This window comes from Garra rufa, chromosome 10 (genome assembly GCF_049309525.1).
Source record: "Garra rufa chromosome 10, GarRuf1.0, whole genome shotgun sequence".
In the NCBI taxonomy this organism is placed as follows: Eukaryota; Metazoa; Chordata; class Actinopteri; order Cypriniformes; family Cyprinidae; genus Garra; species Garra rufa.
In genome coordinates this window covers 8918044-8945467 of record NC_133370.1, presented here as the reverse complement: position 1 = coordinate 8945467, position 27424 = coordinate 8918044, and the positions used below count along the sequence as shown (strand labels likewise).

The following is a 27424-nucleotide window of genomic DNA, read 5'->3' as shown; positions in this document are numbered from 1 at the left end:
AAGGTTATAAAAACATTTTGTGTAATAAAGCTAAAATATAAAATAAAATAAAAACTTTAAACTTAAAATAGCTTATAATAAATAAATACTTAAATTAGAAACTGATATGAGCAGAAGTAAATTTGTTAAAACTGAAATAAAAAAAATCTATAAAATTCTATAAAAATATTAAAACCTTATTAAAATCAAATAAAACTAGGAAAATGAAAGCTAATTCAGTAACGTTTTAAATATTATCATAGTACATTAAAAATATTAAAATAACATTTAATAATTTTTTTGCAAAAAGCTAAAATAAAATCATAAAATAAAACAAAATAAAACTATTAGATGAAAAACTTGAAAAATATTTTTTGTAAAAAAGCTGAAATAAAATAAAATATTAGATTAAAAACTTGAAACTTAAAATAGCTGTGTGTATATTAGAAACTAAGATAAGCAGCAGTATATTTGCTAAATTTAAAATGAAATATTCTATAAAAATAAAAAAACTAAATTAAAATCTATATTAGATCAAAATATTAGATAAAAAAAACTTTAAACCTAAAATAGCTTAAATTAGAAACTGAGTTGAGCAGAAGTAAATTTGTTAAAACTGAAATAAAAAAAATCTATAAAAGTATAAAAACCAAATTAAAATCTAATAAAAAATGAAAATAAAAGCTCATTCAATTAAGTAATAAATATTATCATAATGCATAAAAATATTAAAATAACATTTAATCATTTTTTGTAAAAAAGCAAAAATAAAATAAAATAATAAAATAAAATAAAATATTAGATCAAAAACTTTAAACCTAAAAATGAGATGAGCAGAAGTAAATTTGTTAAAACTGAAATAAAAAAAATCTATAAAAGTATAACAATTGAATTAAAATCTAATAAAAATATGAAAATAAAAGCTAATTAAATAAAGTCATAAACACTATCAGAGTATATACAAATATTAAAACATTTAATATTTTTTTGTAATAAAGTTAAAATAAAATAAAAATATTAGATTAAAAACCTTAACCTAAATAAAATAACAATTTAATCAATTTTATAATACAGCAAAGATAAAATTAAACATAAATATTAGAACCTAAAATAGCTTAAATAAGAAGCACATTTGCTAAAACCAGAATAAAAATATAAAAAACTAATTAAAATCTAATAAAATATGAAAATAAGAGCTAATTCAGTAAAGTAATAAATACTATCAAAATATATACAAATATTAAAACTATACTCTAATACAGATAAAATAGCTAGGGCTGTCAAACACTTAATTGTGATTAATCGCATCTAAAATAAAAGTCTGTGTATCAAAATATGTGTATATTTAAATATACGCACATACATGTATATATTTAAAAACAATATTATACAATATTATTATACAATATAGCAGAGAGCTTCTGTTTTTCACCTGTTGAGTTGATTAAAACAGCTGTCCCCAATGAATCAGAGTAATTAGGATGCTTTAGAACAGCTTGGACTATTTGGAATAGTATAGAACTTTGGATTTCCCCATAGACTGACAGTTTGGAAAGGGTATGAATAATTTTGGACATGCCACTTTTTGTTCAAATGTAAATAAAAGATGAGTATTTTTTTTCCACAATGATGCCTCTTGTACATCATCTTATTATCTTTTGGGAGAAGCCTGTGTCATTTCCAGTCAAAAAAAAACAAAAAACTTGCTGGTAGAATAAAAGTAACTTTAAGTCAGAATTTGCCAGGGGTATGAATAATTTCGGGCTTGACAGTATATATATTCATGATTCACAGATTATTATAGACTACCAGGAATTATATATATATATTTTTTTTTTTATTTTTTTTACAAGCAATCTCTTTACTGAAAAATCATCTGAAACCAGCCTATGCTGGTTGGCTGATCTCCCATCCTGACCAGCTAAAGAAATGGTTAAAACCTTTCTAAAACCAGCCTGCTAAACCAGCTATGACCAGACTGGAAGATCAGTTATAACCAGGAAACCTTTTAATGTTTAAATATTTGAAAATGTACTAAAGTGTGCAGGGTTTGTTGGATTGAGTCTATAAAAGTTTGTTTTGTTTGAGACTCTTTTTGAGTTTTGTTGGAGGTGCAGGGACTTGGATTTGCCACGGCACTGTCATTTAAGATAAAGGACAGTAAGCTTTGGTTCATCTTTGGCCCAGCATTGGCTCAGTATTGGCCAAATGTTGTCCAGCATTGGCTCAGCAGGCCTGGTGTCAGGTGAGGGGTGCATACAAGCCCTCTCCATCCAGCTCCAGCAGGACACCAGACAGATCTCGCCAATTCTGTCAGCGCGCTCCAAACACACATGTTCTGAGAGCAGCTGATGGGACCATGTGTGACCGCAGAGACACAGGCCAACAGCCTGCTTCTGTTTTACACTTCACAAACATCACAAGAATCATTAACCCGTTGGTAATATTTGCACATGTTTGGGCTATTGTTGTCCCAACAAAAATTAGAACATCCCGGAAGAAAATGTAATGGATTTTTTTTTTTTTACAAGTTAAAGGGATTTTGCGAAAGAATAATAAGATGGAAATTTAATTTGAGAACAAGTAAAAGCCTATACATTTATTTATTAATTTATTATTTTCATGTTATTATTATTTTTTTAAATACATTTCTAATCATTGCATAACTTAATTATGATATTGTGATTAAGAAACCTATACATTTATTTATTTATTCATTTATACGTTTAATCTAAACAATATTGCAAGAAAAGGAGAAGGGAAAATTGTTATTATTATTTTTTAAATACATTTCTAATCATTGCATAACTTCTAATGAAAATCTAATGAAAATATGAAAATAAAAGCTAATACAATAAAGTAATAAATACTATCATAGTATGCAAAAATATTAAAATAACACTTTACTCTAATACAGATCAAATAGCTAGGGCTGTCAAACCATTAAGAACAAGTACAAGTACAAAAACCTGTACATTTATTTCTTCATCTACACATTTAATCTAAACAATATTGCAAGAAAAGGAGAGGGGAGAATTATTATTATTTTTTTAAATAGGTTTCTAATTATTGCATAATTTAATTATGATATTGATAAAAAAATAACAATGATTACTGTCTTTTAAAATGTATAGAATCTGATCTAATATCTAAAATCTAGATGATTTTGCTTATTTTTATATAATTTTATGTTTACATAATTTTATTTAAAATACAATTTACATTTTTTTTATTTGCACTACCGTTCAAAATTTTTGGAGTTTAAAAGGTTTGGAAATTAATTTTGGTAATAAAGCTGAAATAAAATATCCTAAATATTAGATATTAAACTTAAACTTAAAATATCTTAAATTAGAAACTGATAAACATTAGTAAATTTACTAAAACTGAAATGAACAATTATATAAAAATCTAAGAAAAGTCTAACAAAAATATGAAAAAAGCTGTTTCAACAAAGTAATAAATACTATAATAGTGTATAAATAAACTTAAAACTAATAATACAAAGATTGGTAAGATTATTTTGTTGTAGTTTAGACTGCAGTTATTTAGGCAAAATTGATTTAAGCAGTAATATTGAGAAATAGTATTACAATTTAAAAATAATGTTCATATTTCAATATATTTTATAAAATGTAATTTATTCCTGTGATGCAAAGCAGAATTTTCAGCCATATTATTCCAGTCTTCAGTGTCATATGTTTCTTCAGAAATCATTCTGATATGCTTATCCTAGTTATGTTGAAACTGTGCTACTTGATATTTTTGTGGAAACTGACAGTTTTTTCAGGATTATCTGATGAATAAAAAAAGTTGCATAAAAATTGCATTTTATTTTTTACAATTGTCTTTACTGTCACTTTTGATCAGTTTAATTTATCCTCGCTGAATAAAATTAATCTCTTACTCACCCTAAACTTTAGAATTGTAGTGTATAAGTATTAATTTTTGTGTGCACACATCCATATTTTCCATAAGGCTGAATACTATTGAGTTCACAACAAGCCTTTGATAAGATTTGTTGTCTTATTGTGGCTGAAAGCTGAAATCTGGACAGATAAGAGGTTCCAAGTTTCCTCAACAGTCCATCTGACCTCCCACCGTTTGGAAGTGGAGGAGAGAGAGAGACAAGCTGCCCTGGAACACATGGTGAACACCTGCAGACCAGAACTCACACACACACACACACACACACACACACACACACCATCAGGCTCTACACTTGCCCATCCTGGCAGTTAATTTTACATTTTCCTTCTGTGTCTGACTGATCTATGATTTCCTTTTTGTTTCATGTGCATCAAGCTATAATATTCTGTTCTTTTTTCTCAGTTTATAGCTTTTAAAAGAAGAATTTACCCAAAAAATAAAACTGTCATCATTTATTTATTCTCATGGCTTTCCAAAGAGGTATTTCTTTCTTTCATGAAACACAGAAGATGTTTTTCATATTTTTCTCATACATTGAAAGCACATAGTGACCAAAAAGCACTATGTGTGTGTGGTACTGTATATGTATATGTATAATACAGCCTGTGTGCTATACAATAGCTGCATTTAAATATGGTGAGCTTTGTTGAGTCAATTGAATTTGCATCACTTGAATATGCTCTTGAGTTTTGATCAGTCTGAAGTGAGTGGCTGTGGAGATGCTCTCTAATGAGATGCAGCAGAGGCAGATTGGTCGATTAGTCTGTCAGCTCCAGAAAAAACGAATAGTCTTGTTGTGACATGTCACTTTGGCTTAGGGTAACAGCGTGTGTGAACTTTGTGAAAATGCGTCAGACTGTGAGTGTGTTTGAGGTGTGGAATGGATCAGTGATGTGTCTTGACCCTCTTGCCACTCTGTGTCTACCCAGCATCCCCGGCTCGGCGGTGTGTGCGTTTGACATGCAGCAGCTGGCACGTGTGTTTGAGGGCAGATTCAAGGAGCAGAAATCGCCAGAATCCATATGGACACCTGTACCTGATGAACTGGTACCAAAACCCAGGTATCTATCTATCTAAACATCCATCTACCAATCTACGATCTATCCATCTATCTTTCTATCAGTCTACTGATCTATCCATCCATACATCATTCTATGTATTGTTCTATCATCCATCCATTCATCCATTGTTTATCATGCTACCATTCATCCATTGTTCTATGAATACACCCATCCATCTTTCTATTAGTCTACCAATCTATCCATCAAACCATCATTCTGACTATCGTTCTATCATCCATCCACCCATCCATTGTTCTGTCATTCTACCCATCCATCTATCATTTTATCATTCTACCCATCAATCCATCCAGCATCATTCTATCATCCATCCATCCACTGTTCTATCATTCTACTGATCTATCCATCCATCATTCTGTCATTCTACCCATCCATTCATCATTCTATCATTCTACTGATCTATCCATCCATCATTCTGTCATTCTACCCATCCATTCATCATTCTATCATTCTACTGATCTATCCATCCATCTATCATTCTACCCATCTGTCCATCTATCCATCCATCCATCGTTCTATCATCTGTCCATCATTTTATCATTCTACTGATCCATTCATCCATCTATCATTCTACCCATTTATCCATCCATCTATTGTTCTTTCATTCTACCCATCCATCCACCCATCCATCGTTTTATCATTCTACGCATCCATCATTATACTGATCCATCCATCCATCATCCATCAATCCATCCATCCATCCATCATTTATTATTCTACCCATTCATCCATCCTTCCTTCCATCCATCATTTTCTCTTTCTACTCATCCATCATTCCATCCATCCATCCATCTATCTATCCATCCATCATTTTATCATTCTACCCATATACCATTCATCATCCATCCTTCTATTATTCTACTGATCCATCCATCGTTCTATCATCCATTCATGATCCATTGTTCTGTCATACTGATCCATCTATCATTCTATCGTTTTATCGTCCATCCATCAATCACCAATTTTATCATTCTACCCATACATCCATCTTTTTACTGATCCATGCATCCATTCATTGTTCTAGCTTTCTACTGATCCATCCATCCATCCATCATTCTGTCAAAACTAGTGATTCATCCATCTTTATATAGTTTTATCATCCATCCATCCATTCATCCTCCATTGTTCTAACTATCTTGTTATCATCCATCCATCCATCATTCTACCTTTCTATCCTTCTACTGATCCATCCATCTATCCATCCATCAATTGTTCTGTCATTCTACTGATCCATCTATCCATCCATCATCCATCGTTTTATCATCCATCCATCCATCATCCATCCATCTTCCATCGTTCTATCTATCATTTTATCATCCATCCATCCATCATCCTATCAATCATTTTATCATTCAACCCATCCATCCATCATTCTATCTTTCTACTGATCCATCCATCCATTGTTCTGTCTTTCTACTGATCCATCCATCCATCATTCTGTCATACAACTGATCCATCCATCTATCATTCATCATTCTGTCGTTTTATCATCCATCCATCATCCATTGTTCTATCTATAATTTTATCATCCATCCATCCATCATCCATCGTTCTATCATTTTATCATCTATCCATCTATTGTTCTCTTACTACTAATTCATCCATCATCCATCATTCTATCTATCATTTTACCATCCATCTCTATATCATCCATCCTTCTATCATTTTATCATCCATCGTTCTATCGTTCTATCATTCATCCATCTATCGTTCTATCATTCTTCTGATCTATCCATCCATCCATGCATTGTTCTATCATTCTATCATCCATACATCTGTCTATCGTTCTACTGATCTATCCATCAATCCATCCATTGTTCTTTCAATCGTTCTATTATCCATCCATCCATCCACCCATCCATCATTCTATCATTCTATCATTCTACTGATCTATTCATCTATCAGTCCATCCATCGTTTTATTATTCTACCGATCGACTGCTACATAGCTGGCTGCCTTCTTTTGGATCATAGATTGAAATGTGCTTTAGTTAAACATTCTTTTACTTTTCTAGGCCTGGAGGCTGTGCTGTCCAGGGTTCAAGATTCAGCTCCTCCAACACCCTTCCAGATGAAGTGCTGAATTTCATCAAAACCCATCCTCTGATGGACGAAGCGGTTCCTTTGCTTGGACACAAACCCTGGATAGTCAAGACTATGGTCCGGTAAGAAGTGTACACCTACTCAACACAGGTGTTCTGGAAAAAATATCAATAAACCACAAGATGCTTGTTATATGAAGTGTGTGGCTGAGAGTTGAAAAGGTGAAATGTAATTCTCAAGGCCTGCTAAAAGCCATGTTGCTTAACCTGAAATTGGCTGAGATATCAGGAATCAAAGCCCGAAGTCTGCTGTGGTATGGCTAATGTTAGCAGCACCTACACCCAAGGGGCATCATTCTGTGAGTATTCCTATTAAGAGCGTTCCTACAGTGTCTCTCAAGGTTAGTGGGGGAAAAAACCCTTAGTTAAAATATAAATCTGAACTCCAGAAGTGCTTCAGCAGAGAGTAAATTGCCTGAGGCCTTCAGACTCGAAGCAAAGCTTCTCTGCAGGGAGGAAAAATATAGCTATAAATCATCTCGCTTTTAAAAATTTGATTGAAATGGCCACTGGGTTTCTTCAGGATAACTCGAGGTAAATTGACACAAAGGAGAGTGGTCCTCTAGTGTACGTTTGATTCATGTTCAATAACAGACCATTTTGCCTGAATGTTTATTTTAAATAAACGTTAGTGAATTACTTTTTTTCTTCAATGACTTGAAGAAATAGTCAGCTCAGGTTTTTCACGATTACAACAAAGTACACACAAAGTAAAAGTTGGTGTGAGCCTTCAGAGACACTGGTGAAACTCCTCTGTGTTTGCTGACTTTAATCCAAATAAGCCTTTTTACACCTAATCTTCTCAAGTCTCAACAGAGAGCGTATTTACAAATCTTATCTCTCACATCCCTTTTTAATTATTTCTTAAGCTGCATTAGGAATAATACACCAAGAACGGTTTAAAACAGATAATGGCAGCACTAAAATCTGATTTATGTTCGAAGCTATTGTAAAATAAATGACAAACTGTGACCATCAGCTGAATTTAACAAATCAAAATGAAGCCTATTTGCCTTCCTAATGTTCCAGTGCACGATTCATCAGCGAATGCTGTTCTAAAGAAAATATGTCTTTGCAAAGTGTATTCAAATTGTAATAACTTGATTTAGCTCTGAAACGACTGTGTTATTCTTCAGAATTGTAACTAGGCCATGTGGATAGGAAAATATACAAGGTTATGTTTTTTTTTTTCTTATTCAATATTCTGTTTCTCTTGAAAGTATATCACATTATGCTTGCAAAATGGCTTGAAAATTCAGTTTCGTGTTGATTTTAAACCACTATTTTATTTGGCTGCTGTAAACGTACATGCTTCAGTTAGTATGATGAAATATATTCTGGCCTGAAAATTAGTCTTTTATTGTTTTTCATCACATTGATGTTGCAGCTGTTTTATAAAAGCAATAAGCTTATGCATATTTTTTCCCTCACTTTTAAGGTACCAGTTGAACACTATGGTGGTGGACACTGAGGCAGGCCCACACCGCAACCGGACCGTGGTGTTCCTCGGATCCACCAGGGGAACTGTTCTCAAGTTCCTCATCACGCCCAGCCCAGAGAACCCATACTCTAACACCAATACCTTTCTGGAAGAACTGGAGGGCTACAACCCAGAAAGGTGAATGATTTTTTGTTTGAAACCAGTTTGAGGCAAGACATTAAATTACATTTTCTATTTGCATGTGTAAATCGATTTCAATTACAATACACTCTTAAAGGCTGTTTTCACAAAACCTCCACTTCATTAGCACGTATATACACCAAACTTTACAGTGTTTCTGCAGAGGGGTTTGTTAATGTATTATTTGCTTGATAAAGTCAGGTCAAGTCGCCTTTATTTGCATAGCGCTTTACATACTGTACAACAGATTGTTTCAAAGCAGCTTTACTGATATAAATGGGAAAAAATGTTTTAAAGATTAAAACAAGATCAATTCTGCTGTAAAGCAGGTCTAAAAGGACAAAAACAGTAGTGTTCGTTGTTGATTCAGTTCTGTTCAATAATGTGTAAAGATTAGGGCCGGGACTCGATTAAAAAAATTAATCTAATTAATTAGAGGCTTTGTAATTAATTAATCGAAATTAATCGCATTTTAATCGCATATAAATATTTGACCTGAGAACAGTGAGAAGTAAGTTTTTTCATATGGATTTTTAGTACACCATTGAATAATGACTGAATACATAAACTGAAGCAACAAAATATTGTTTATTTCAAGTCCAACAGACCAGTGGAATATTGCCATTAACTGTAGCAATAGGATACAGCGTTTCCCATAACAAAAACATTTATTTCAGTGAAAAAATAAATCCAAAACTCTCTATTTTAACATTTTGAACAATAGGGCTTTACAATCTTTTGCTATTTTTTATTTTTTTTTTATAAATTCTTGTGTTTTAATTTTTTCTCATAATCAAATGAAAGCATAAACATTTATTTATTTTTAATCAAATGAAAAATAAACCTTTTTCATTTTTGGCAAACAAACAGAGGTTTGCTGTTAAAATCAATAAATAATAATAATCATAGTATTTTTTTCTACAATTAAGTGGTTAATCTTGTTGTTATATTTATTTTTTATCATATATATTGTTTTTTGTCAATTATTTAAATAGGAATATTGTTCTGTTTCATGTTAAACCGTACTTTTATTTTGACAGGTTGCCGTGAAGTTTCTGTGTGTAAAGTATGATATGATGCTAGTTTTCTCAAATGAAACTGTAAAAGTGACACTGACAGTAGCTTTGGAGATTGAGTCTATCTGTTCATGTGAGATGCAAATGCCAAAAATTAACGTGAGCATCACGCGTGCAGTGTAAAAAAACGCGTCTCTGCCATTCTACATACAGAGGCAAACGGTACATGCAGGATTCATATTAAAACGGTCTTTTTGCATTTCAGTTTTCACAGACACTAGTCCATATCGCGATTTGAATTAAGTGACAGACCAACTTTTGATTTATCAATCCAAAAATCGACGAATTTACGTGGCATTCCGCGCTATAGTAAATTCGTTTTTTATGAATGGAGTCCGCGATCCAGTCCGTGTTTTCTTGGAGGAGACATTGTAAACGCGCCCCCCTAAGATAATGGTTGGGGAAACACTGGGATATTTAGAAATATACTAGCCTTCATTTCAGAAATTCAGGTACCCTATAGGTAGGAAGACCTTCTGTAAAAGCATTGAGGTGATACATGAGGCTCGATGTGCTGGGGTGATATGCGCATTCCTTTGTCTAAACGCTAGTTGGTGCTCCAGTATAATCGGTCCGCCGCTGAAACTCATCCAATGAGAAACGTTCCGCGGTGCAAAATTAAGTGCGATTAAAATGCGTTAAAAAAAATTAACGCGTTATTTTGTGTAATTAATTAATCTAAATTAACGCGTTAAAGTCCCGGCCCTAGTAAAGATCATACATTTCAAAATAAGATCAGTTCAGCTGTAAAGCAGCCATGGAGAAAACAATGATGTCATCATCAGCTCAGTTCAGTTCTCATCCAGTAGTTGAATAATTTGATAATTTTGCTAAATATTAAGGGCCATATTTACTAAACAGGGCAAATTAGCATTAGAGTGCAATTCGTTAAAATGGAAGAGAAAAATTATTGCCTGCTTTAAGACATGCTTTTTTGGGCGATAAATAATGGCGAAAATACCAGTAATTTGACATGCGCAAATGTTAGTAAATCACGTTGCATGGTTCATTTAAAGGAACCGTATGTGGGATTGTGGCCAAAACTGGTACTGCAATCACTTTCAAAATACTGTAGAACGGTGTATCCCCTCCCGCTCCCCCCCTGACTCGAGGCATTATTTCGATTATACAATACGATGCCACATTTTGTGGCTTTTGGTTGTAATTTTCAGTCAAATGGCAACAAGAGAAGGAATGTAAGTCCTCAATGCTTTTCTTTTAGTAGACCACAGCTAATGAAAGATCTTACAAACGATGTAAACACGCCGACTCTTGTCATGACGCCACAGCCACTAAAGCAGTTTCTCAGCGCTGTTTTCACTCTATATCCGGGCGTTTAGACTCCTTGTGGGAAAAATCGATTGTTTAGCATTTGGTTTAAGTCTACGGTTATATCCATCATCTCCTGTAAGCTCTTTCAGTAGCTGAGGTCATTGTATCGGTATTTTATTTTCCGAGGTGGGGATTTTCTGAGTTGTGTTGTGGTAAAAATAGCATAGCTTAGTGCCAGTAGCTCACTGAGTGCAACCGTTTTACCCCATAGTCCAAAACATGTATATAACAATGTGGATTTTTTTAAATAATGTAAAACTTTCATGGATTTTCTATTAAATATTAATTTATGTTATATTAAGTCATACAGTGTACATGTATAAGTATATACATATGTAAGTCTTAATTCCAGGGTTGACAGCCATTTAACAAAAAAAAAGTAATGTGACTTTTTATCTTGCAATTCTGATCATTTTTCTCAGAATTGCTTGATATACTCACAATTGCATGTTAAAATTAGGAAAAAAGTAAATTGCGAGTTTATATCCCGAGTTTATGTCTATATCTTGGAATTCCAACTTCATTTCTCAGAATTGTGAGTTTATATCTTGCAATTCTGACTTTTAACTTGCAATTGTGAGTTTATATTTCACAATTCTGAGAAAAAAAAAAGTCAAAATTGCGAGATGTAAACTCGCAATTGTGAGAAAAAAAAGAATTGTGAGATAAAAAGTCGCAGTTGCCTCAAGAATCACCCAAGAGAGATATATCTATGCTACCTCCAAAAAGATGAAAGGATCTTAGTAGACAGTATGTTATGCAGTCATTGGATTCAGACATGCTTTGATGACTTCCTGCCTTCCTGATAAGGCAGCTTGTTGCAGGATTCAGGCACAAAGTAAACCTTTGAAAAGTCAGAAGCAGAGATCATGTTGTTTTGGTCCTTAGCATCCTTTAATCTGTTTCCAGACTTAATTTATTTCCAAAAATCCTTTTTTTATCAAGCAGTTCCCCGCAGTTGTTTACTGTTGTTGACGTTTAGCCCTGTATTAAAAACTTTAGCGCTGTCAAAGAGTAAAGGATATTTAGTATCAAATGCAATTGAAGAAATAAATCCACGCTTTTTATCCACAAACAAACATGCAGCGTCTCTGAAAATGTCCTCAAAAGCAAAAGGAGGCAAAATGATTCAACAGGGTTTCTGATTACTGTGTGTGTGTGTGTGTGTGTGTGTGTGTGTGTGTGTGTGTGTGTGTGTGTGTGTGTGTGTGGCGCTCTGACGGATGAAAACATGGCTGGGGTTTTGAAGATGAAAGGCAATACCTGTCTGGAGAAAGAACAGTAAGGTTCAGAGAGATGCATGCTGGGAGATGAAGGCAAGTTGTGTGGCCGTTGAGATAAGGTTCTCAGCAGGACGTAGCACTCGCTAAGAAACACACACACACACACACACGCCTGAAACAAAGAGATCAGTGTGTCTGCTTGACCTTCTGTCTTGCCTCAGGTGTTCTCTGGATGACATCCAAAACACACAACTTCCTGTAATACGTCTCGTTTGTCTTCCAGCTATTTATCAGTGTTTAGATTACATGTCTGATATCTGTAGACCTACTGTTGGTGAGTTTCTCTGAGATGCCGGTGTTGTAATTTAATCAGAGATGTTGCAGTAATTTAATGCCTTATTAGCAGCTCGACAGTTAATGTGTGTTGGAAACAGACCAACTCTGACTGAATCTCTTTTAGTGTGTATTTTTTTGGGCTGTTTGCCACTTTTTTATAGTCACAGACAGTAGAAACAGGAAAAGAGGTTTTTGGAGAGAAATAGAGAGTGAGTAAATTGGTTCAAGAGCAAGGTTGAACAAATTTTTAAGTTTAAGAATTTGCTAGTTTCAGTTCACATAGAAATTTGTTTACATTAAGTTTAAATGACAGAAAGTGGAATTTTCATTATGGAAAAATTAAGTCTTTGTTCCTAAATTTACCATTCAAATGTATAGTTAGTTCGCTCTTATACTTTTTTTAAGCAAGGATACATTCAATTAATTTAAAGTCACAGTAAAGCCATTTACATTGTTACACAGAAATTCTGTTTCAAATAAATGCTGTTCTGATCATCAAACATTATCAAAACTGATAATAATCAAAACATAATGTTTCTTGAGCAGAAAAACAGCATGTTAGAATGATTTCTGAAAGATCGTGACACTGAAGACTGGAGTAATGATGCTGAAAATTGGCAGCCATCACAGGAATAAATTACATTTTAAAGTGTATTCAAATAGAAAACAGTTTTTTTTTTTATTATTGAAATAATATTTCAGAATATTACTGTTGCCAGAATATTAATGCAGCCTTGGTGAGCATAAGAGACTAATTTTAAAAACATTTTAAATTACAAGTATGCAATACAAAATGCATTTTTTTCATTTAGTACTGACCTGAGTAAGATATTTAACATAAAAGACATTTACGTATAGTTCACAAGAGAAAATAATAGTTGGAATTTATTAAATTGACCCTTTTTAAAAGTTTATATACACTTAATTCTTAATACTGTGTTGTTACCTGAATGATCCACAGCTGTGTTTTTTTTGTTTAGTGACAGTTGTTTATGAGTCCCTTGTTTGTCCTGAACACTCTTCAGAAAAATCTTTCAGGTCCCACAAATTCTTTGGTTTTTCAGCATTTTTGTGTGTTTGAACCCTTTCCAACAATGACTGTATGATTTTGAGATCCATCTTTTAACACTGAGGACAACTGAGGGACTCATATGCAACTATTACAGAAGGTTCAAACGCTTACTGATGTTTCAGAAGGAAACACGATGCATTAAGAGCTGGGGGTGAAAACTTTTGAACAGAATAAAGATGTGTACGTTTTTATTTTTTTTTCTAAATATAATTTCTTTTCCATTTAGTACTGCCCTTCAGAAGCTACAGAATATACTTACATGTTTCCCAGAAGACAAAATAAATTACATTTATCCTGATCTTCAAATTCAAATTGCTCTTAATGCATGATTTTTCCTTCAGAAGTATCAGTGAGCAATTGAACCTTCTGTAATAGTTGCATATTATTCCCTTAGTTATCCTCAGTGTAAAAAGATGGATCTCAAAATCATACAGTCATTGTTGGAAAGGGTTCAATTACACAAAAATGCTGAAAAACCTAAGAATTTAAAAGACCTGAAAATGAAATCAAAAGAGTCATGAACAACTATCAATAAAAAAAACACAGCTGTGGATCATTCAGTTAACAACACAGTAGTAAGAATCAAGTGTATGTAAACTTTTGAATAAGGATTATTTTTTATAAATTCAACTATTATTTTCTCTTGTGGACTAAACGTCTTTTATATGAAACATCTTAATTCTGGTCAGTACTAAATAAAAAATAACATGCATTTTGTATGATCCCTTTTATTTTGATAAAATAATGAACATTTTGCAGATTCTGCAAGGTGTATATAAACTTTTGACCTCAACTGTGTTTGAAGTAAATATTAATAAAAAAGTATTATGTAAAAATCTAGTAAAATTATATACAAAATAGTTCTTAATTATATACAGTACAGCTTTATACACTTTTAAAGATTTAAATAAGAATTGTTAATGTTCTTTCATCAAAATATCACAATTAAGTGTATAAAAGGCTGAATTTTCAGTAATGCACCTCTTTAGTTTGAGTGGATGTTTGAAATGTATTTTATTTTATTTTATTTTTTATTATTTACTTCTTTCCCTTTCTTGGAAATGCTTTGCTCATTCATTTTTAATTCTGACCCCTATTTGCTGCATTATCTTTAAGACTATAAATAAATGACACACGTGGACCATTTCTCCATTGATGTATGGTTTGTTATGATAGAACAGTATTTGACCAAGATACAACTATTTGAAAATCTAGAATCTGAGGATGCAAAAAATCTAAATGTTGAGAAAATTACCTTTGGACATTAAGTTGTCTAAATGAAGCTCTTAGCAATGCATATCAAAAATTACGTTTTAATATATTTACGGTAGGAAATTTGCAAAATATCTTCATGGAACATGATCTTTACTAAATATCCTAGTGATTTTTGGCATAAATGGTTTTGTGGTCCAGGGTCACAGTATGTAAGTTCTATATGTAAATAACCTGTGTAGTGATTGGCTCACCTCTCTGCATGTGAAATGAGTTATAATGTCTCCGCCCCGCTGCTGAGTGCGGGTGGTCACACTGTACGTTAATGTGTTCATGACTCATGGAGACGTTGATGTAAAGTTGGGTTTTAATGAGTATGTGTATCCGTGTTCTAGGAAATGTTTAGTTGTAAAAGTGCACGAGGGGTTGTATTGATGACTTCAATCTGTGTCTGTGTGTGTGTAGGTGCGGCGATGACTCTGTGCAGGCGAGGCAGCCTCTCTCTCTCACCCTGGACAAACCCAGTCACACACTCCTGCTGGCCTTCCACTCGTGCGTGGTGAGAGTGCCTGTCGCACGCTGCCAACTGCACTCCAGATGCATGAAGTAAGAACACACACACACATCCCTTGCAGTGTACACTGATTAAACACAATCTCATTCACACACATTCTCGTTTTCCATCTTAAAGTAAATTGTGCCACCCAAACGCACACTGCTTCATCAGCGGCTTTGAAATTACTGTGACCCAGCTTTTACAATTTCCTTCAGACACACACACACACACTCACTCCTTTTGGCCCGTCTCCCGTACGGCACATTTGGAACGGTCTCTTCCTGTGAAGCAGTAAAACTCTGGTGTAATTCAGCCGTGATTAATGGTAGAGGCTTTGATTGAGTCTGCTGACGTTCTCTTGCGTCTTGCGGGATGCGGTACAGCGCAGTCGTACCATCTGCACCAATTCAAGTCTTTCCAATCCACTTTGTTCGTCTGCAGCACCATGTGCCGCTCAAATGACTCTTGCACCAGCAGCCCACATTGCCATGGGTGGTACACTGAAAAAAAATCTGTTGGATTTACTTGTTTACTCAGAAATTTGAAAAAAATTGAAATAGCTAGTCGATTTCACAAAAAAATGACAAATAAACAGCAAGTAACACATTGAATTTAATATGAAACTGAGCTGGAAAGACTAACAAAATAGTATTTTCTTATAAAACATGCTCCAGTGATTTTATAAGTTACACACTGAGTCACATGTCAAGATTTTTCAAGATTATTTATACAGCGCTTTTTACAATACAAGTTGTGTCAAAGCAACCTTACAGTATTAAAATAATAAAATAAAATGTCAATAATAATGCAAGAGTTCCATATTGCAACAAAGTCAAATTGGGGAGGACTCATCTGGTTCCCGTGGCCGTTTAGGGTAGGAATGTGTCATTTTGAAGACTGAAATGGTATTTTGTTGTGATATTTGAACTTTAAAATTGCTTTTTTCCTCCATGCACAAGCTCTCATAAATAGATGCTAGACAAAGAATACAGTACTAAATGTAAATACATTGTGTTAAATAGTATCAATTTAAATGGCAAATCATAATTGTGAATTTATAATAATGTATACGGCTTAAATAAAGTAAACATTAAAAATAATTAATAAGTTAATTGTATGCATTGCTGTTTAGAATGTAAATCTAGCTTCTTTTATTTATTTATTTTATATGCAGTAAAAGCATTGTATTTCAATTTGAATATGTGCCCAATTGTGACCCTGGACCACAAAACCAGTCTTAAGTTGCTGGGGTATATTTGTAGCAATAGAACAAAAATACATTGTATGGGTCAAAATTATTGATTTTTCTTTTATGTCAAAAATCATTAGGATATTAAGTAAAGATCATGTTCCATGAAGATTTTTTGTAAAATTCCTACTGTAAACCTATCTAAATGTAATTTTTGATTAGTAATATGCATTGTTAAGAGCTTAATTTGGACAAATTTAAAGGTGATTTTCTCAGTATTTAGATTTTTTTGCACCCTCAGATTCCAGATTTTCAAATAGATGTATCTCGGCCAAATATTGTCCTATCCTAACAAACCATATATCAATAGAAAGCTTATTTATTGAGCTTTCATATGATGTATATATCTTATATATCATTTTACCTTATGACTGGTTTTGTGGTCCAGGGTCACAATTTAGGTAGAATATTTATTTTTATTTTGTTATTCAGTTTAATTTACTTTATTTTATTGTATGTATTATTTTGGCATTACTACACTACCAGTCAAAAGGTTTTGGACAGTAAGATTAATGTTTTTAAAGTCTCTTCTGCTATAGCAAAAGCTGTATATTGTGAAATATACTACTATTTAAAATAACTGCTTTCTATTTGAATATATTTTAAAATGTAATTTATTCCTGTGATCAAAGCTACATTTTCAACATCATTACTCCAGTCTTTAGTGTCACATGATCCTTCAGAAATTATTCTAATGTGTTGATTTCAAGAAACACTTTTATTATTATTACTATCAATATTTAAAACAGTTCAGTAGATTTTCTCAGGATTCCTTGATGAATAGAAAGATCCAAAGATCAGCATTTATCTAAAATAAAAAGCTTTTTTAACATTATACACTATACTATTCAAAAGCTTCAAGTTAGTATAATTTTTTTTTATTTAGCAAGGATGCTTTAAATTGCTCAAAAGTGATGATAAAGACATTTATAGTGTTACAAAAGATTTCTGTTTCAGATAAATGCTGTTCTTCTTCATCTAAGAAACCTGACAAAATCTACTCAACTGTTTTCAACATAATAATAAATGTTTTTTTGAGCAGGAAATCAGAATATTAGAAGCATCTGAAGCATCATGTGACTGAAGTAATGATGCTTTGAAATCGCAGGAATAAATTACAGTTTAAAATAAATTCAAATAGAAAACAGTTATTTTAAATAGTACAAATATTTCAAAATCGTACTGTTTTTGCTGTACTTTGGATCAAATAATTGCAGGCTTGGTGAGCTGAAGAGACTTCTTTAAAATATAACATAATAAATCTTACTGTCCAAGACTGGTAGTGTATGAAAAATGAAAATTGTATGTGTATATATATATAATATGCATGTTCTGCCGTATAGAAGTGACCTTGAAGTGCTGGAGAGACAGATATGAGAAAATATGAAACTGCAGCTGAATGTCTGACTCATGTCTGTCTCTCTCTCTCTGTTTCAGTCTCTGTAAATCTCTATATATCATGATTTCTGTTCTTCAGTTTTGTTTCCTGTATTCATTATAGAGGCGGTCGGTATTGTCCTCTGTAATAACATTGACAACCATTCTGTGTGTGTGTGTGTGTGTGTGTGTGTGTGTGTGTGTGTGTGTGTGTGTGTGTGTCTGTGTAGAAACTGCATTGCGTCCAGAGATCCATACTGCGGATGGACCAGAGGAAGCACCTGCTCACTTCTGAGGCCAGGCACCAGGTTAGTTAAAAAACAGAAACATACTCTACTCAAATGTGACCTTGGACCACAAAACCAGTCATAAGGGTCAGTTTTTTTTTATTGATATTTATACATAATCTGAAAGTTGAATAAATAAGCTATTGTGTTAGGAAAGGACAATATTTGGCCGAGATACAAGTATTTGAAGATCTGAAATCTGAGGGTGCAATAAAATCAAAATATTGAGGAAATCACCTTTAAAGTTGTGCACATTAAGTTTTTAGCAATGCATATTACTAATCAAAAATTAAGTTTTGATATATTTACGGTAGTAAATTTACTAAATGTCTTCATGGAACATTAAGTATTGTTGGCTATTGCTACAAATATACCCGTGCTACTTTTGAAGTGCAATATCTGCACCACTACTGTCAGCAGATGGAAATCTTTTTACACAGGTTTCCTAAACATTCTGCTCCTCTGCCATTGGTCGGTTAAACATATAGTCCCGCCCTCAAACTCGTGCCATTGGTTGAGCCAGTGTTGCTGTGTTAACCGAAATAACAAGGAAAGTTTCCAGAAATTTGGCTACATTCTGACAAGGTTCTATTGAAGTTTTGAACAAATGTTCTTCCAGTAATGTTAACAGAATCTTTATTCAGAGTTATCTTGTCTTTATAAATGTTTTTAAAATGTTATCACAAAACTAACATATCCATTAAGATTGGAAACTGATAGTATGGAATGTTAACTGAGAAAAAAAGGGTTTAAACATTTAAAAAACTAGACATTTTGAATGTTTCGAGATTTCAGCATCGTTTTTAGAACTTAAAGGGATACAGTCTTAAAAGTAAAGGTGCTTCACGATGCCATAGAACCTTTTTTTGTCTAAATGGTTCTGTAAGGAACCTTTAACATCTGAAAAACCTTTCTGTTTCACAAAAGTTTCTTTGTGGTGAAAGAAGGTTCTTCAGATTATAAAAAGGTAAGAAAGAGATGGTTCTTTAAAGAAACTTTGACTGAATGGTTCTTTGAGGAACCAAAAATGGTTCTTTTATGGCATCACTGTGAAGAACCTTTTAAAGCTTTATTTTTAATATGTTCTTGGAACATATTAGCTGGGAATGTTTTAGTAGTTCTACATGTTTGCATGTTTGCATATTCCTAAAAAAAGTAGTTTGATATGAAATATATACTCCAGATGCATTAATATTCAGGTAGCTTTGCTTAGTAAAATTTTTGCCTGCCATGACAGTCATTGACCTGAAAAAGAAAAACCGACAGCCGAATGTGTTTTGAGTTGTGTTCAGACACATTTTTAAATGCAATGACGCATGAATTTGAGTTTGCATTTGTAAGTATTCACTTACTTGCAAAAAATGTGTCATGTATCTAATCACTGAATTTGCTGTTTATGTTCAAATCCGATTTTCTCCTGTTTTGCAGATTACCTTTCGTGCAGGACGTTGAATATGGAAACACCTCACATCTTGGAGACTGCGACGGTGAGTTTGTGAACCTGTTCGGGAAGTGACCTTTAGCTTCCCGGTGTACCTTCAGCGCGTGCCTCCTTCCTCGAGAGAATTCTCTAGCAGCTCTTCAACAATACAGAAAAGATCCGGTCTAGTCTGGTTGGAAAGTTTTGCTTAAGCAGTCAAAGTCACGAGAAAGTCGCAGGTCGCGTTGGGAGAGATGGAGGAAGATAATGAGAGGGAAACAGAGCCTTGAGTCTTTTCTTTTTCGAAATTAATTGACTTTAAAGTACAGTACGTGGTGCCTGTGTGCGAGTTAGCGACAGTGTTTACATTGTTAAAAAGACAAAGGATGGTTTATATTTCCAAACAATCAGAAGCTTAGATTCGCTTTCCGCTCGTAATGGCATTTTGCGAAACTGGCAGCATGTGAAACACTCTCTGTCAATCTCTCCAGTTTTCATGGCTCAGAATGCTCAAATTTGTTCCAAAGTTCAGATTTAGCAGAATGTCTAGCAGCAGTGAGGTTCTCAAGTCTCATTTTTAAGAGCTCTTGAACATAACAGACTGCAACGGAGATTCAGACAGAAGAGGTTATACAGTATATCACTGCAGCCGTATAGATTCAGCTGAGTCACAAAGGAGCGAGAGAGCACAGAATTAAATAGAATGAAGTTCAATGGCTTAGTAAGTTTCTAAATTTTAAGGAATCTGTTTCTGTGTGATAGTTTCAGGATAAAAATGGAGAGCAGAAGCACAATATGGGTGTCTTGTTTGGATATGTATTTATTAATAGAAATTGTTATAGTTAAAAAGTGTACAAAAAAAGTGTACAAGTCCTCATATGCAGTGAGAGTGTGTTTACTTGCTTTAAATTAACATTCAACATAAAGCTGGAGGCTGAAGGATGTCTTCACAGACAGAGAAAAGGGAGGGACGGAATTAACATGGAGAACAAAATTAACCCCAATGTCGAGAGGCAAATGGGAGCTAATTAAAGAGATCCTTGAAAAGAAATTTAGGCACATTCATTATATAATGAGCCCATAGAAATGCGTCTGTAAAATGGCCGCCGTCTGGCCGGTCTAATATGATTTGGTTTTGGGATATATGAACCAGAGTCACAGGCTCATTAAACTCAGCAATCCTGCTGAAACAGCTCTAGTCTGCCGGTCAGCCGTCTCTCTCGTCTACATCAAACGCCTGTCTTCTTCTGTCCTCGCTCTCTCCATCCATCACACAGCAGTCCGGTCATATTTTAAAGAGCCTGAGACGAGTGAAACACTGAATGCCAAAAAAAGATCAGAACAGAGAAAAAAAAAAAACAGAGCTTGTTTGAAATCACTTTGTTTGATGCTGCTGGAGTTTGACAGAAGCAGGCAAGTTCATAAAAAATAGCCATATAGTTTGTGTTAATGTTTATTTTAGATGACATTTTAAGGTATTTATTACTTGAGGTATCCAGCCAAGCGCAATGAGTTCTCTTTGTTAGAAAGAAGTCTCTTATGTTTACCAAGGCTGTATTTATTTGATCAAAATAACTGTAAAAAGGTAGGAACACTTTTAAAAATGAAGGCATCAATGTTTCTATGAAGAACCTTGAACATCCATGAAACCTTTCAAATGCAGAAAAAGTTCTTTACAGTTAAAAAAGGTTCTTTAGATTTTAAAAATAATCTTCTAAATGAACCAAACCAAAAATGGTTGTTCTATATGGCATCACTACAAAAACACCCTTTTGGAACCTTTGTTTTTAGAAGTATTGTGAAATATGTTTGCTGTTTAAAATAACTGGTTTCTATTTGAATATGTTTTTAAATGTAATTTATTTCTCTGACACAAAGCCAAATTTCCTGCATCATTACTCAAATCTTCAGTGTCACATGATCCTTCAGAAATCACACTAATATGGAGAGTTGGTGATCAAAAAACAGTTAATGTTCAAAACTGTTTGTGAAAACTGTAATGCATTTTTTAGGATTTTGTAGTAAATATAAAGTTAAAAAGAACAGCATTTATTGTCATTTTAAATTAATTATTCATCATAAATGTTGCTTTTGATTAATTTAATGCATCACTGTTAAAAAAAAAATAAAGAAAAAAAGTATGTATTTCTTAAAAAAAAAACTTACTAACCCTAAAATGAAATCTTGTCAAAGACTGAGACTATTAAAATATGCTTCAAATACCAAAAAGACAAAGATATAAGAATAAACTTTCAATGGTCAGGAGGTTTCTGCCTCTTTCACTTGAAATTATTACTACACTCCTGAGGATACACACATTACAAGTAATCATGTAGCAGTATTTTAGTCTTTAGGAATGTTCAAAGGAAACAAAATATTAAGGAAAGGGTTCAGTTGTTGAGTGTGTTGTGTGCCGCAGACTCCTGCTGTTACAATGAACAAATGCAATGAGAGCTGTGATTCCCAGCTGAGCCTAGAACAGTTTTAATGGCAGAAAACAGAATGAGAATGAGAGAGAGCACGAGCACCAGAAGAAGAGATCAGAAAATAGGGGTATGTGTGTATATATATATATATATATATATATATATATATATATACAGTGTTGTGCAAGTTACTTCCAAAATGCAATACATTATATATTACTAGTTACTGTCTTTTAAAAGTAATTAGTTACATTACAATATTACTGTCTCTAAATTGTAATGCGTTACACTACTTTTAAGTTACTTTTGAGTTACTTTCATCAAAATATCCACAGATTATAAAATTCCAAAATATTATACATTTAGATTAGGATAGCTGGCATAAAATTATAAAAACATAATTTGGTGAGCCTACCGGTATGTCTATTAATGTTACGTTGTAGTTTAGGTTTAACACCGATAAGCACAAACCGCATTAATACATTCATAAATAACACCGGTAAATAAAGCAAAGTGTTATAATGTACAAACATTAAACACAATAAATAGCCTATAGGCTATTTTAAATGTTTTTCAGAACAAAACAAGAATGAAGAATATAAGTTGCTAAACAAGCCCAAACGAATTAGACTAAAAGCGAAACTGAAAGCAAACGGCATTGTCCTCACGCAGCCTACCTCTCTCATTCGGCATGAATCTAATTAAACGTGTCCATATTGGTGATCTATTTGAATGCTAAACTATTATGTAAACCAGGATTTGTACTTAACGCACTTATAAAACATCCTCCTCACATGAGCAAATTTGTGTTTGACCCGGGCTCAGGTTGAACGGCACGGATTGTACTACGCAGTACGCACTATTTAATTTTTACCAGTGTTTCTATATTTGACTGATTGTATTTTATTCTTATAATTAACAGACTGCAACATTTGCAATGCTGTGTGTGCATGAGGCGCCGGCGCAATTGAATAGCGGAACAACTCTCGACATTTTTGGTCATACAGATCTAAAACTGCAGTGTCTACTTTTATTTCTGTCATCTCGGTTTCCTTTCCGTGAACTTTCTTAGAGTGCCGCTCCACACAAAAATGAACCAAACTCAGCAGCATATGTCACTCAGTCTTTTCCTTTCGTTTTGAAAATCTGTTAATTGGGCTGTTATTAAAAGTATGTCAGATATATTTCGTGTATTCATTCATTTTATATACAGACTATGATTTAATAAAAACAGATTTGGTCATTTTTAGCTTAATTTTGTTGCTTGTCTGCGCTCGTCCGCCGCATTTTTTCTCTTCTCCGACTCTCTTCGTTAGTTTAGTGTTAGTGGCACCAGTCCAGCTGTTTCCAGGAGTTACTCTTGCTATTTCTCCATAAAATGTAGAATCTGTCCCTGCAGTCATCTCAAACATAGAATTCCAGCAACAGGAAGACAAAATATTTTACTCGTGGACTTTTTTTAATTAACAAATTAATTTTGAGCTAAAATATGTTGATGTAACTTGCGTTACTGAGATTGTAACGAGTAATATTATTACCCAAATTGTATTAGTAATGCGTTATATTACCGCGTTACAGCAAAAAGTAATAAACTACTGTAATATATTTCTTTTGTAATGCGTTACTCCCAACACTGTATATATATATATATATGTATGTGTATATGCCTGTGTCTATGTGTGTGGGGGAATAGAAATGTGCTCGGTCAAAGAGTGTATGTAGTTGTTTGTGGTAATACCATATTTTGGACACTACCACGATGGCAGTATCATAGTATTGTTTGAAGGGCTGCAAATCTTTTCGTTTATAAAATGAAAGAATCGGCTACCAAACATTGAACAGTTCACCCAAAAATTATCATTTACTCCCCTTCATGTCATTCCAAACCGTTCGTCTCCTTTTGCGGCCTACAGTAGAAGGAAAATCATTTGGACTGACATGTGGGTGAGTAAATGATGACAGAATTTTCCTATTTGGGTGAACTATTCTTTTAAAAGTCCTCTTACTGTCAAGACATTTACTAGTTTGGATACTGGGGTAGACGCAGAGTCTGACAGCTTCTCATTTCTGAGACGGCTAACAGCCCACACATAAACGGCACGGCTAGAGGAGAGATAGTCAGCGAGAAGAAAGCCAAAGGAGAAGATAATAGAGTAGACTGAGAAAATAGAGGTTAAAACCAAGGACATCTCACAGGGAACAGCAGAAGAAAGAGTACAAGAAATGCTGTTAAAAGAAAGAAAGAGAAAGGCCAGGATTACACAAACGCCAATTCCAAGAAAAACGATTAGAAAGCAGAGTATGAAAAGCATGAGTCATCGACTCCAAAAACTGCTGTGTTCTTTGAATTTGCAGAATGATCTCTTTAGACCCATTTAGATTTATATCTGCTCACATTTTCTGTATAAAGCCCAGTTGCACAGGTTGCTTATGGTCAGTGATTGACAGCGCCGTTTGCATGTTCGCGATTCTTGAGGCATGACTTTTAAAGTTCCTAATAATTTACTCACCCCCAGTGTCATTTGTGCTCATGTCTTTTTTTCAGTCGAAAAGAAATTAAGGTTTTTGAGGAAAACATTCCAGGATTTTTCTCCATATAGTGGACTTCAATGGGAGCCAATGCATTGAAGGTCCAAATTGCAGCTTCAAAGGGCTCTACACAATTCCAGAAGAGGAATAAGGCCAGGTCTTGTCTAGCAAAACGATTGGTCATTTTCTAAAATAAATAAACTTTTAACCATAATTGTAGTGACCCATAGTTCTGACCCAGTGTTTACAAAGCTAACATGCAAAGAAAGTCAAACTCCTTTTACAAAAAAAAAAGGTATCGATGTTGGATGATTTTGAAGTTGGAAGATAAAACTAAATGGAGTTTTTACTTATGACCAGTGTGATTTTGTAATGCGTGAAGCTACTCCAAGATGAGCATTTGTGGTTAAAAAGTATACATTTTTCTTCTAAAATAACTAATCGTTTCACTAGATAAGACCCTTATTCCTTACCTGGGATCGTGTAGAGCCCTTTATAGCTGCATTGAAACTGCAATTCGGACCTTTAACCCGTTAGCCATCGTTGAAGTCCACTATATAGAGAAAAAACATGGAATGTTTTCCTCAAAGAAAAAAAAAACTTAATTTCTTTTTGACTGAAGAAAGAAAGACATGAACATCTTGGATGACATGGGGGTGAGTAAATTATCAGGGAATTTTTATTTTTGAAAGTGAACCAATCCTTTGAGAGGAATGTTTCTAAAGTCATTCCATCTCTGGAAAGCCACTGCCTTAGTCTACTGAAACACACACTATCTAGTTTGCTGAATTAGGAGAGACTGTAGTCAACAGTCTCCTGTTTTCTGATCGATTGCTGGGGCTGTAATGTACAGAAACTCAATAGATCCATTGGACACCGCTTCATAAGTCATGAGGAGCTTCTTTGATGCTTTTGTAAGTCATTCAAGTGTCAATTTCAAAATGATTAGTCCTCCTGAGGACATAATTGTGTCAATAGTTGCAGTGTTTGAGTTCTTTAAAACATCTTGCTGTTTTTGGATTGTAACATATTTTGCTCTCTTTCTCGCAGGTCTGCTACGCGAGAGTTTTATGGATGAGCCTGAAAGTCTTGTTACATTGAATCTGTTGGTGGTCGCTGCAGTCTCTGCATTCTCCACCGGGGCAGCACTCTCAGGCCTGGCAGTGTGCTGGATCATGGGCCAAAAACATCGCCACCGTTCGCACAGCAACACTCCTTCGACTAGTACCCAGCGGAAGAGTGAGAAGGAACGTTGCATGATGGGGCAAAGCAGGAGCGGCTCTGTGATGAGCGTATCCCGGCACAGTGGCACGGATCGGCCACGCTCACAGGGAGAGACGCTCTTCGTCATGCCAAATGGTTGGGTCAAAGCAGGCGACTTGGATCCAGGTCTGCTTCCCACACCCGAGCAAACTCCCCTGCAGCAGAAACGCGGGCTGCGCCTGTCCGATTCCGGATCCAGTTGGGACCAAAGCCAAACTTTTTTGAGCTCCGTGGGTACCCAGTGTCCACCTCCACCATCCACCTTGTTTCTCAGTTCTAAACTCCTGCAAGGAACTGGGCGACGTCATGAGGAAGCCATCGAGACCGGCATCGACCGTCAACGCTATGTCTCGCTCTCCAAGTACCGGGATCAGGGAATACGCCCAGGCACTCTTCTTCGCAAGTCTGCAGGCGAATACAACTACCCCATGACTCCCCAAGACTCCCCCGACCGGCGGAGAGTGGTTTCAGCGCCCAGCACCCAGATAGAGTACAGCGGAGAGCCTCTTCGCTGGACCCACGAAGGCTACATCTTCAGCAGTCACGGTATACCTCCAACAGGCCACCATTACACCCCGGCCTCGCAACATCCCGCAGGATTGACGCGCTCCGTGCTACACGGGTCCCGGGGGATCATCGACCTGGCGGACTTCAGCCACCTGCTCGGCAAAGGGGGAAGCGATCGGACACCGACAGGCCAGTGAATAGAGAAGAACAAGGATGTGTACAAGGATGCGAGGAGTGAGAAATTGTAGAAACGTGAGTGGTTGAAACCTCATGTGGACTGCGGAGCGCAACCTGGCCAACCACAGGAGCTCTCTGTGTCTCTCTCTCTCTGTCTTTCTTAGTCTTCTCAACTGCTTGTCATCCTTTTCCTCATTTGTCTGGAACTGCTTGAACGAGGACGAGCCAAATGCACCTCACTGACTATGAGAAGAGCAGCCATTCCAGCTGGAAACATCTCTTTATTCTCTCTATTTATCACTCAGAATCACACAAATGTGTAGACAGAGATGCTTTTCCCTGTAGCTCTCATTCTTGCTGACTGACTTTGAGTGCGACTTACCAAACTTTATTGGAGGAAAGAACCATAGCCATGTTAAAGACTATCTATCAGTGAATCTGTTCAGACCTAGACTTTCTTTAGCAGGTTACCCTTTCAGCAGATTTGTACGTTTGATATAACGACTGCTTTTCATTTGGGAATTGGGACAGTTGTTCACTCTAAATATGAGCAAGAACCCAACAGTTCCTTGAAGCAGTGACTTAGTGGTCAACGGTGGTTGTGCTTCTGGTCAATACCAAACTCAAAACAAAGTGCTGCGATTACTGGCGTACAGTACACCACATTTACAG

The 27424-nt window shown here is 34.7% G+C and overlaps 1 protein-coding gene across 1 annotated transcript in view; it reads left to right on the top strand.

The window, feature by feature from the left end:
* Nucleotides 1–27424, top strand: part of LOC141343911 (semaphorin-6B-like) — a 46261-nt gene extending 18837 nt beyond the window's left edge. The window contains exons 6-12 of the mRNA XM_073848585.1: nt 4839–4970; nt 7003–7152; nt 8528–8707; nt 15427–15567; nt 18374–18451; nt 19859–19917; nt 25856–27424. Coding sequence (XP_073704686.1) covers nt 4839–4970; nt 7003–7152; nt 8528–8707; nt 15427–15567; nt 18374–18451; nt 19859–19917; nt 25856–26772 — 1657 coding nt within the window. The 3' untranslated portion in view covers nt 26773–27424. The remainder of the gene's footprint in view (nt 1–4838; nt 4971–7002; nt 7153–8527; nt 8708–15426; nt 15568–18373; nt 18452–19858; nt 19918–25855) is intronic.